We start from the raw sequence: 12,340 nt of genomic DNA, 5'->3' as shown, positions 1-12,340 counted from the left end.
TGGTGCGTGGTGTTTTCCTGAAAGCTGTTACAGTGCTGTGACTATGAGAAATTGCAGATTGCACAGACTTTTCAAATGAAAAATGACATGGGCTACAAGATGAACCCTGGCAGAATAGAGAGAAGGGAAAACAGAGGCAGGGTAAGGCAGTCAGTTACCTAGTTATAACCCACTAGGAGCTTTGCAGTCTTATTTGCAGGGCTTTTCCTTATAGCATTCATCCTGTTGTGTAGAAATCAGTGTGGTGCCAGAAATGTTAGGTGGTTATTTAATCTGTATCTTGTATGTTAAGTTAACGTGTTGCTAGTTTGGCACAGATCTGATGTTAAATATTTTACAAACACCACTGCACTTCTGTCTCAGAGTGGTCCTCCTTCAGGAGTCTGTTTATTTTGACCTGCTGAATGCTCTTTCACTCTCCATAGCTGCTCCTCTGTGTCTGGACCTCATCTTAAGAACAGCACAGTTCTTCCCATTCCCACCTAAAACATCACCTGGAGTGCAGCCTTGGATGTGGGAAGTCTCTGAGAACTCCTGCCATTCCCCATGTCTGGGCTGTGTTGCCTGTTCACTGTAGATACTTGATGTTGGCTCTAAATTGCGCTCACCTTCTGTCCCTTCCCACTGTGTTTTCTTGTGGTTGTTTGTGAAAGATCCCATAACCCAAATGCACGTAAAGTACTCATAAATTATTGAACAGCAGCTATGATTTCATCAGACTAAAATATCCCTTATTATGATTTGATCTTCATGCAGTTTTATGATAGTTTATTCCTTCCTCTTCTTGGGGAGGGTGCAGAGGAGGTGGGCACAGTACCTGGTTCTCATCAGTGTTTTGAATCTGATGTTAGCACTGAAATCCAGCCCTGCTGGCAAGTGACTTTTTACGTTGCCAAATCCATCTCCATGCACATATACACTTCACTGAAAGGCATTTGTGATACAGGTTTTCAAGAACCCAATGCAGTTGTGTCATATGAGGCATTTTATTTCAGTAGCACTTTCTGATCGTACAGATCAAGTGTGTTTTTAAAGATATGGCTTACATCATTAGCAACAGAAGTCATTGAAGTCTTCAGGCTAGAGATGGGAGGGCCAGCAGGACCGAGGGCTTAATGAGAACAGAGTGGCTTCTGGGTTCAGGCAGTCTTATCATTTAGTGTTAGAAACAGTGCTGAGAAGTCAGATATATTTCCATCTCTTAGTCACATCTGTTCCTTTCCTCCTTTCAGTATCCTGGGACTGAGCTGTACAGGTAAGAAATGCACAGCTGTGTTAGTTGGCAGAAGAGTGTAACTACATATCTTAGCAGTGGCCATCATGTCTGAGAAGGAACCAAGAAAACTAAATCTTCCTTTTTCTAGCTGGTTTGCAGAGAAAATACCTTTCGAGCAGCTTTTCTAACAAGTAACTGCAGGAGGGACTGTGCGTGCCTTGGGCACTGGCAGTTCTCTTGTTAACTGTATGCTGCTGTTTTCTTTACTCAGATTACAGATAAGTGACGAGCTCAAGGAGCTGATCTTACGCATGCTTGATAAAAATCCAGAAACAAGGATAACAGTCCCTGAAATTAAGGTAAATTGAGCATTGATACTGCAGTCTTTTGTCTCAACTGATTTTTTGATACCTCCTAATGGGGCAGAGCTGTTCCCAATATTTGTTTTGTGAGCTTTTTTTGGCAAACTGACACAGAAAGGGAGAGTGCTCATTTTGCAGTGTTCTATTGCTGCTGCTTGCTTGGGGAATATTGACAAAAGCTCTCTTGTTTACTTATTTAAATTAAAATTACTCAAAATCTGGCTGATTCAGTGAATCCCCAGTAGAATCAACATTGTCGTGGGAACTGTGAGCTGCAGAGGCCATACTGTGAATGCTAGACCTGTGTTACAGGGGCTGGCAATGCCTTCCTTGTCTAGTACTTGTGTGGCGATGGTCTCAAGGCATCACATTTGCTTCTATCAGTATTACTTGGGGGATGCCTATTAACACAGAGAACAAATAGTCCTGACAGAGCACAGTGCTTTGCAGAGTTTGCTTTCATTCTGTTTTAGCACATGCTTTCTGTCCTCCTTTCACCTCTCACTGAAGCCTTGAATCAGCAATATTTCTCAGGGCCCCATTAGCATCCCTTAGAGGGCACACTGCTATTCTCTGCTTTGCTTCAGGCCAACACCAACACATTTTCTGTTAAAGCTGATGATAGGAAGGTAGAACTTTGAGAAGAAAGGTGACATCCCTTCCCTCCATGCCCAGGAAGCCACAGCCAATGATAGTGGGAAGTGCTTTGGAGTTGCATTCATTGATTTTGAGTGGCAGACTTTGAGCAGTCTGTGTTCCTCCCCATGTAGGTACATCCATGGCTAACCAAGGGTGGTGAGGAGCCTCTGCCCCTCGAAGAGGAGCACTGTACTGTGGTGGAGGTCACAGAGGAGGAAGTGAAGAACTCAGTGAAGACCATCCCAAGTTTGCCTGCTGTGGTATGTATAAACCAGAGCAGTTCATTTGAATGAGCCAAGAGCATGACACTTTGAAGCTCTCAACTGGTAAAGGAGGTTTAGAGGGTACATGTGTGCTCCTGGCCTAGGAGAGCTCTGGGGCTGCCTTCTTACTTATGAGCAATAGGCAGCAGTCAGCTGCACAAAGATGTGCTTTGACTCTTGCCAGCAATGGTCTGTGTCCAGGAATCTGAGCTCACTGCCTAAGCAAATGATGCTGAGACTGCTTGGAAGTGGCTGTTCTGTGGGTTTTTCTGGTACGTGCTCTAGATGTAATGCTGTTAAATGCTGAATTATTAAAGAAGCTGTTGTTTGACTCCTTTCAACTGACTTCAGGAGGATGTTCTCAGCAGTCTGTTTTTCTTCCTCAAAGATCCTAGTGAAGGCCATGCTAAGAAAACGCTCCTTTGGAAATCCATTTGAAGTTCAGACCAGGCGGGAGGAGAGGTCCATGTCTGCTCCAGGGAACCTGCTGATGTATGTATATGCAGCCTTGCCTGGCTCTGCCGTGTGTGCAGTGTAAAAGTGCACAGAAGAGACAAGGGAAGCCATTTACAAATATTTTCCCTATCATTTAAGGACAAAACTCACTTTTGCCTAAAATATTGAGGCTGAATTCTGCTTCAAGTCTTCCAGGGTTAAAATACAATGCAGTAAAACAAGCTTGAAGGCTCCTTATAGATGGAGTTAGTTCTCTAAGGTGGTTTTGGCCTAAACACACTTATGGTACTAAGCTTGGCCTGGTTTTTAAGCTGTTAGTTAGTATGCTGTGATCAAAGATCCACTTGAGATAGGTGGACAAAAATAAGGGTATCTATTGGGTGCTTTAATCTTCTTTCCTTTTCCTGGATAATAAAAAGGTATCAGATGAACAGCTTTTGAGTTTTATAAGCTAGAAATGAAATGATGTGGTTTGTCTGGTGTCCAAGTCTGGGTGTCTGAACTGGCAGGCACCATGAAGTTGTATAGGCAGAGAGCAGAGAACACTTGGACATGACTTTTTCACTTGAGAAGAAAAAGGAGCCAGCTGAATGGCTCACTCTTCGGTATTCAGAGGAGGAAACAGTTAATCTTTTAGCTGAATTTTCCCTGATTTCTTCCTGATCTCCTTATTACGTGTAAACAGCAAGCTAGGCTCTGGTTTTGGAAACGTTATGTGCAGAAATTGTATGGGCAGAAGTCTTTGTAATATGAGGAGGTCTTTTGTGTTTGCAGTAGCTTTTGTTTCTTTAGAGGATGCCAGTAAGGCATTAGTGATCTGAAGGAATTTTTAAATTAGTATTGGCAGGGGGAAAGGCTACTTTAGCTCTGCTTAGACCTGGAAGACTCAGTCCTCTCCACACTTCTGTGTATTACTTTGTTTAATAGCACAGAACAGTTATAAAAAAGGCAGCTGTTGGAATGGCAGGCACATTCACCAGGGAGTCAGAGGGGAATTAAAATGAAAAAACTCTTTTGCAATGCCTGCCTCTCCCATGCACACCTACAAGCTGTGTGTGAGAGCTGCTGTCTGCCACTTCAACCCCTTGGGTCACTGGGGCTGAGTGTCCTGGCAGCACAGGCACGAGGCAGGCAGTCACCTCTGGCTCTGCCTTTCATATAGAACCCCCCAGAAGTTGCAGTGGTTCATCAAGCCTTGCAGATCCTGCAGACCACGGCCAGGTTCAGCCCTGTTGTTTTATAGTATCTGCAGAAGACACACTGATCACTACTTAATTTTTCCAGTTGCAGTATACAGAGGCTTTTTTTTTTTAAGCCAGCTGTTCATTGTTCAAAGCTAAGTTCTGGGTTTCTGTTCGTATTTGCCATATTTCTTCTGCTTGCTCTAGATTTCTCCTAATTGAGTCAGCACTGGTTTCACTACATTTTATTATGCTCATTTATTGCAACTACTACCTATCAAATTAATTGCTGTGTTTTGACAGACCCAATTTACTTTCCCATTATGGCTGCTACTGCTATTGATGACACGTGGCTGTATGGGGAATCAGTCTCTATTTAGGCAGCCTGCCCTGCTCTGAGAGAGCTGTCACTGTCCTTAGGGCCTTTCTGTGCATGTAGGGTGGAACTGAACAAGCCAGGAGGGAAATGTGGCTGACAGCTGAGCCAAGTTTCACACCAGGAATAGCTTCTCCCAAAGTGGCACAGAGGTACCTGCTCTGTGAGGGCCTTGTGCTGAGAAAGTCCTGGGACTTGCTGCCATGGGGCTGCTCAAAAATACACTGCAGAGATCGCTAAGGCCAGCTGTGTTTTCAGCATCATCTTTAACAAGGTAACAGTTACAGACTGGGTTTACATTTGCCTGGCATTTCTACTTAAAATACTGCCTTGGTCTCTGCTGGTGTTCAGCATCAGCTTCTTCAGTCAGGAAGATTTCGGATAGGTAGCGTAGATTCTGTCAGAACAGAGCCAAACCCAACCAATAGCCATATTAATTCTCATTCTAAAGAGAGTTGTTTGTCTCGTGGCAGAGCTGTGTCCCACAGTGCAGGTAGGTGTTCTCACAATCTGACTAAATCACCAAATGTGGCGTGGGATTTTCTTCTGACAAAGACTCACCATCAGGAGGATCCTGTACTGACAGACCCCGTGCTCACATGCCTCTGCCTGCACTGAGCTATCAGTGCATCACCCATGGTACATGCTGCTAACGCTGTGACCATGGCAGGACATTAACCCTCCCCCTCAAAATGCCAAACAGAGAGGCCCAGGTAAGTGCTTATGGCTGTCAGCAGTGTGCTGGAAGCAGCCAGGGGCTTTTGGCAGAGGTAGGAGCTGAAGTGGGTTTGTGTCAGTGCTAGCAGTGCTCATCCTCATCTCTCCTTTGGGCTGCAAGTAGGCTTAACTGATGCTCTGTCCACCATTTCATTCTGCTTGCTAGGCTTGTTAGGTGCAGAAATACAAGCTTGTTTGCCTGCTGTCACTGTCTTCATGATCACTTTCTTCCTTTGTCTCGTTGTTTTGCTCTCAGGGACAGATTCCTCTTAAACACATCTATATATTTGCATCCATCTTTAAGGTAATTTGGTGTTTATATTTCCCCCAGGTGCTGTAGAAATGTCTCCCCCCTCAGCCTGTGTGACTTGTGCAGTAGTGACAGCATTCTGCTCCATCCTCCCTTCCTATAGGAGCAATTTTACTGCAGTAATTCTCTGTATGTGTGACACTAATGTTTATATATACTTTTCCATTGCTACTATTCATCATTCTTTTGTGTTTCCTTCTGAGAGGAAGGGATGAAGGAAGCCTTGCTCGTGAGGCATTTTTTTCATTCAAGACTTGTTTCAGAAGTGAAGGCACAGCACAGCTGTGGTCCTTTGCATCTGACATGGCTTGAAGAAGCAGCCTCCAGCTAGAGGAACCTAAAATGTCCTGAGGAGCTGGTCAGGCCCAGAAGGAAGTCCACAGTCCTCAGTTAACCTAAGGTTCACACACAGCCTCCCTCGGGTCAGCAGCGGTGCTTGCGGTTCATAGAAAACCACTTCCAAGTGATGGAAGGGGCCCTCTTTTGCTTATGGTTTTCTGTAAACAAGCAGAAATCCAAACTTCCCTGCATCTCTTCTCCCTCACAGCTTGCCTGTGTTCTTGGAAGAGAGGAATAGGACATCAGCAGCCCAAATGAGGGCAGAACTTTGGTGTTTAACAGTTGACTCAGTGGGCGCTGGGAAGGTGTGAAGCATTTCCCAGGAGTGTGCATGCTCTCATTCAGCTCCCTGCAGGTTTTCCCACTCCTTCGCTGTTCTGTACTGCAGATGTTTAGGCTGCAGGTGCTGTGAGGCTCTTGATGGACACACAAGCCCATATAAATACTAAGAGGCTGTGATATTTTTGTGGTTGCTCTGGTTAACAGCAGTGCAATCTGGATAATAGTACAGTTTGGGCTTTACTTACACATGGTTTAGGAATGCAGCAGGAATAGTCTTATTTCTTTAAAAGAGACATTTAGTGGAGACTCACGTTCAGCCTCAGGCCTCACACATGAGCCCTGGCTCCCATGCAGAGCAGGAACACCTCGATCTCTGCTGCCATGCATACAGACTGAGTTTAGTGAACATTCATAGCACTGTGCGGACATCGTGTCAGCTTGTTTTGTGCTGCATCCCTCCTAAGGCAAAAGCTGCCTGGGGTGGCAGTGAGCATTGGGTGCAGGGCAGGCAGGGAGCCATGCTGTGCTGAGCAGGGAGCTCAGGGCGGTGCAGTGTTTAAGGAGGGGGACGATAAGCAGTGAAGAAGGGGCTGCTTTTGGACTCCTTGTAAACAGTCCATGCTCAGAGTTCAGGGTCAGGTTTGTCACGGGCTGTCACAGATGCAGAATTTTGATGATTTCTTTGTTTGTTTTTATTTTGGAAGGTAAAGCAGAGTGGGCAGCACTGAAAAATGTCGCAGGGCTATCCAGGGAAGTGTAAAACTGCAATGTCACATAGCACTGCAGTGCACTGAGCTGGGATATCCCTAGCATGTCTACATGGTACCAGCACAGCAGGCTGGTTTGTTGCTGTTCCCTCTTACTATTAACACTATTGACCCGGGTTGCCTGTTGAAAAAAACACAGCTTGCTTGATTTTTTTTTTTTTTTTTTTTTTTTTGCATACTTACCTCTAATCTCTCTGTTTCTGTGCTGTTCATGTAGAAAACAAGGGAGCAGAGAAGGAGGCAGGGACTCAGAGCTGCCTGATGTGTGTGAAGATGAAGCTACATCCTGAAGCCACGTGGCTGTTGCAGGCTGGTTGCTCACGTGCTGCTGCTGCTGTACCCATCGTGGTGTTTGGCACACATCTGCTCACATCGCAAAGTCCAGGGCCTGCAAAGCAAAAAGCAAAACGGACCAACCTAGCAAACTGAAAAGGAGGAAAAGAGCAGCAATAAAGAAACGAGCGAGCCTCAGCTGGCAGAGGGCTGGCTTGGCCTCTTGGGCAGCTGTGTTCCTCATGCGAGGTGTCCGTGTGCTCCTGTGTGTGCCTTGCTCTCCACTTGTGCTTCACGTGTGAGCTTTGTAGTTGGGTGTCTTGACCAATGAATGTTTTTCTTTGCAATGCAACAAACCAAACGTTGTCTCGTGGGTCGTTCACCCTGGAGACCTTTTTCTTGCTTTTTTTTCATCCTCTGTTTCAAAGATCAGGAAAAAAAAACAACATCAAAGCGAGGTCTTATATCAGAGAGCAACTCTTACTGCACTCATAAAGCATTCTGTGTACCAGGACACAGTCCTGTTCAGTTGGTGATAACATTTCTATGGGTAGCAGTTACAGAAGGCCGAGATCTTCCTTTTGGTGTTTACACTGTCATTCTCTATGCCTTTTTTTCCCTCCTCCTCTTAACCCTTAGTGTAAACCCTGCCAGCATTGATAGCTTTATTCATGGCAGTGTTGTAAACTATAACAACTACATATTTCCTGTATGTGCAATGAGCCTTTGGATGCCACAGGGCTGAACCACCAGGACACACTGTTACACGTCAAGGCTTAGTGCACAGGAGACATCTGCTGATGAACTCTTCCCAAGGAGCTGTGATTTCATTCCATCACCTGCTCCGAGTCCTGTGCACATGGGTGTCGTTATGAAGTCTAAAAAGAAGTGACAGGTTTGGCATTTATCTCATTTAAGGGTGATGTCCTTTCACACACATCTCTTAGCTCCTTTAAAATGTGTGCCTGATGCTTTTCAACTCCGATTTCCTGGTAAATGGCCCAAAATGGGAGAGCTCTTGAGGATGGGAAACATTATGGAAGGGTTTTAAAGCTAAGGAAGGTTACAGAACACAAATGGGATAAAAATGAAAACTTGATCTGTTGTTGCTTAAGACCATAGTTTTTAATTTTAAGACTGTAATTTTATGCACGTGCTGATGCTGCTGATGGCAATCCATAGATTGCTTCCAAACTTGGGATTAGAAGCTTCATCTCTACGTTTGGCAACAGGTGAGAATCTGCACTCAAGGAGCAGATGCAGTCCTTTCATCAGCTGCTGCCTGCACAGGCTGTGTGTAACCAGGAATTTTGCTCTTGCATGCCGAGAGTAAAAGCCAGTGACATCAATCCATCACAATGCACGCCGGTGTTTTCCTTTGAGCTTTAGGGGGTCTAAGCATGCCTCCAGAAAGTCGATGGACTGAATTCTTGTACTTAAAGGACACGATTCAGTTTGGTTCCTTACTGACTTTTTTAGGTTAACCAAGAGGGCTTGGGGCTTGAGTCCCTCTGATTCTTTTGTGCCAGGGGATATGCATACAAGGATTATTAATAGCAACTGCTATACTAATTTTCCCATTCTGTTCACTGTAGATTAGTTTGGTTCCTAGCGATTTTGTAGCTTGGCTTTGCTTCCAGTGCCTTCTGCTTGCCAGCCCCCGCCTGCCACCTCTTCACCCTCCCCTCCGCTCGTCTCCAGCTGCCTTGCAGTGCTGGTGGAAGCCCAGAGGCAGTCTGCAGCCTGGGCTGTGCCCCGCGTCCTGCCTGTAAATACTGGCCAAGGCTCGTGGCTTGGGGTGTATTCTTGGAGTTAAGGTATTTTGTCAAGGAGACCTTCCTTTTTTAAATCAGGGAGCAGGATTATATCCTGTAAATGTTAACTGCTCTGGGGCTGTATTCTGCATCACTTGCACGCAGGTGTTCTACCAAGCCTGCATTTGTCCCTCTGCATGCACCTGCAGTGCACTCAGCATCCCCCGAGGGCTGTGACTGTGCTTCAGCCTAGCACTGTGATCCATCCCTGCGCAGTGGAGCACTTGAACGTGTGCCAGAGCCATGTTGACTCATGGTGAAGGTTTAAACGCTGCAAAAGGGAAGGAAAACCAAGGTGGAACCTTAGTGAGTCCCAGAGCATGCTGGGGCTCTGCAAACGCAGAAGGACGTGTTGGGACAAACTGCACAGAGGGGTGGTTGTGCATGGAATGCCTGCACACAGCTGGCCACATTTGGGGCAAATGAGTCTTCAGTGGGTCAGAGCGTGAGGGCACCATCATCAGGTCCTGCTGAGCAGCCTCAGGAGAAAGGCAGCAACAGTGGGCAGAAAGAAGTCCCTAAGGCTGGCCACAAAGGCAGGGGGATAAGGAGAGTGGGAGAAGAGAGCAGCTGTAATCCTTGTCAGCGTGGGTCTGCTGAGGTCTGAGCAACGCTTGGGTGGTGCTCACAGAGCTGTAAGGCCACAAGTGAGGTTTTATTTATTGTGCTTTTTAACAGATGGTAGGGGGGAGAAGTTTGCTAACGCAGGTGGTGGTTGGGTGACTCTAAAAATGTGCAGCTGGGGGAGTTAATGGGGGTGAGGTGGCTGGGAAGCTGCTCAACTAATGAGACCAAGCAAATAATTGCAGCTTTATCTCTAGTAACTGGTAACTAGGGCACTGCTGTAGTTTTGGAGAATTGAGGAGAGTGGGTATTTGTTGTGATTATCCCAAAGTCTGCTTTGGAAAATTGCCTTTTTTGGCAAGAGAAATCCTTCTGGAGCTGTTTCTGCAGGTCCAGGGAACAGAAAGTATCAGAGAGCTGAGCTTTTGTCAGACCTTGTTTCTCCTGCCAGCCTGCCAGCTTTGTGGGTTTGCCCTTCTATCTCCAGAAACTGCACACGTCAAAAGGGTGGGAGCAGCACAAGCAGCAAGGACTGCTGGAGTTGATCCAGGAGCTCGGTGTGACTTCTGCAGGGATGCTTCGTTCACTGAGCTGCAGTGAAACTCTTGCTCGTTTTTACGTGTGTCAGGGCAGCTAGGAGCATTGCTGCTCATATTGTGAAGTAAGGAAGAGATTCAAGAGAGAATCTGCTCACGATGAACGCCCCTGGCAAGGCAGCCCTTTTGTTCACTCTAGAAAGTCGTTAGCTGGATGTCCAAATATTTGTCTGTGTCCTCGCTGTGAGCACGGGATGGGATTGGGGTGGCAGGGCTGCTGGCAGTGACTCTGGGCGCTGTGGGCACTCGTGGATGCTTTAATGTTTCCTCTGCCCGAACCCCGCTGGCGGTGCTGCTCTGCTAACGGGTGCCTGACGGCTGTGCTGTGCAGAGGGCTCCTCCTGACGGCAGGCGGCTCTGGTCAGCCTTTAAGCTTGGGGATGGGCCCAGCACGGGAAGCTTTGATGGCAGTTTCTCATTTGGAGCATCTCTCTGATCTCCAGGGGGTCGTTTGTTCCTCTCGCTCCGTTAATAGCTGCAGCTCTGCAGTTTGGGGGGCAGTGAATCACAGGACAGGATCACTGAGGTTGGGAAAGATCTCCAAGGTCATCCCATTCACCTACCACCAATATTCCCCACCAAACCGCGTCCCTCAGTACCACAGCTAAATGTTTCTTGAACACCTCCAGGGACGGTGCCTCCCCACCTCCCTGCACAGCCCATTCCAGAGGAGAAATTATCCCTGCTATCCAACCTGAATCTCCCCTGGTGTAACCTGCGGCCGTTCCTCCTGCTGGCAGCTCTGTGCTGATACACGCCAGGATGCTGTTGGCCTTCTTGGCACCTGAGCATGCTGTGCTAAGTAAAAATCCTCATTTAGTATCTCCTGGCTGGTATGAAGGAATGCTACAGTGTGTGCCTGACATATTGGCAGGAAAACATTGCTGTGAATGCCACACTTGCAAATAGATGAGCTCTGCAGCTATTTAATGACACGTCACAGCAGATATACGTAGACAACAACTCACAGCACTTAAGAAGCTGCCTCAGCCAGCTGTGTGTGTGCTGTCCCTGCTCTTGCACAGTGATTTCCAGTGGTGCAGCTCCAGGAATCGGGTGTTCCTTCACTGTTCTCACAGTCATGTTGCTGCCTGCTTGTGCTGCTGTTCTGCAGTGAGATGGACCTGGCCTGGGAGAGGGAAGGCTCTGCCTGCAGGTTGTGTCTGAACGAGGGAGGGATGTGCAGAGGACGGAGGGCTGCAGAGCTGTGGAGCCCTGCCAAGAGCAGGAGCTCGTTGTTGTCTGGGCTCTGGGGACAGGAGGCATCAATACCTGATGTGTACGTGTAACTTAGTTTGGGTTCTCAAATTCCCCCCCTTACCAGGGCTGAGCAAAGCAGTGAAAGGGATTTCTTTGCTGGCCCCGTAGAAGACCACATGCTGAGCAGCACGCTGGGTGCTCTGAAAAACCATCAGTTCAAGAAAGAAAAGAAAAGCTATGACTTTTCAGGATATAATTCTGATCCTGCGTGCCGTAACCTTGCTGCTGTTACCTGATTTCCACCTGTTGTTAGTGTTTAAGTCTCTTGTTCCGCTCGGTGTGAAGTATGACTGTGTGTGCTCTGACTCCAGCATGATGTATGTGCACTCAGTACAGTAATGGCACGTGGCCGTTACCCTGTAAATATGTACCATGAATAGAGAGGCTATTTTTTGCATGCTTTTGTACTCTAGAACCAAAAAGAAAATGACAATAAAGTCCACAGAAACGAAGCGTGGTGTGAATGTGGCTCCTGACGCAGTCCCTGTGCCGGGGGACGGCCGTGCCTCCGCTCAAAGGGTTTCCTCACTGCCTCTGAAGGCTGTGGATGGGGACGTAGCTGGCGGTAATGGGGTGGTGCAGGGCTTGAAGGCCGCTCCCCCTTATTTTCCCTTAAATGGATTCTGTTTCCAAACGGATTTCTCCAGCAGCAAATTAGAATTTCATGCCTATTATAACGTTTATTCAGAGCTGACTTCTACTCTAACGCCGTTCCAAGCAGTAATTATTACAAATTAAGGTGGCATGAGGGAATAATAATAACGTGTTTCAGCAGGAGGGTGACAGGCAGCGAGCAGCAGGATTTCCTCTGCAGGGAAGTGAGAGGTGAATTTCCTGGAATATAACAGAGCAGGAAGAAGCCCTTTTCTTTCATAAAGGAATTTCCAGAGATATCCTGAAATGAAGGAGCAACTGCCAGGAGCCA

The 12,340-nt window shown here is 46.9% G+C and overlaps 1 protein-coding gene across 5 annotated transcripts in view; it reads left to right on the top strand.

Annotated features, from left to right (window-relative positions):
* The window catches only part of CAMKK1 (calcium/calmodulin dependent protein kinase kinase 1), an 87,853-nt gene extending 76,013 nt beyond the window's left edge, over positions 1 to 11,840 (top strand). For 4 of the 5 annotated variants that reach the window (XM_048966810.1, XM_048966811.1, XM_048966812.1 and 1 more), the window contains 4 exons: positions 1,488 to 1,575; positions 2,349 to 2,477; positions 2,869 to 2,972; positions 7,126 to 11,840. In XM_048966810.1, the coding sequence (XP_048822767.1) occupies positions 1,488 to 1,575; positions 2,349 to 2,477; positions 2,869 to 2,972; positions 7,126 to 7,198 (394 nt within the window). In that variant the 3' untranslated portion in view covers positions 7,199 to 11,840. The other variant, XM_048966814.1, reaches the window with a different exon arrangement.
* Positions 11,841 to 12,340: the final 500 nt, after the last annotated feature.

The sequence above is a fragment of the Lagopus muta genome, chromosome 20, assembly GCF_023343835.1.
Source record: "Lagopus muta isolate bLagMut1 chromosome 20, bLagMut1 primary, whole genome shotgun sequence".
Lineage (NCBI taxonomy): Eukaryota > Metazoa > Chordata > Aves > Galliformes > Phasianidae > Lagopus > Lagopus muta.
Note: the sequence above shows the minus strand (reverse complement) of the source record. Positions and strands in the feature narration are given on the sequence as shown.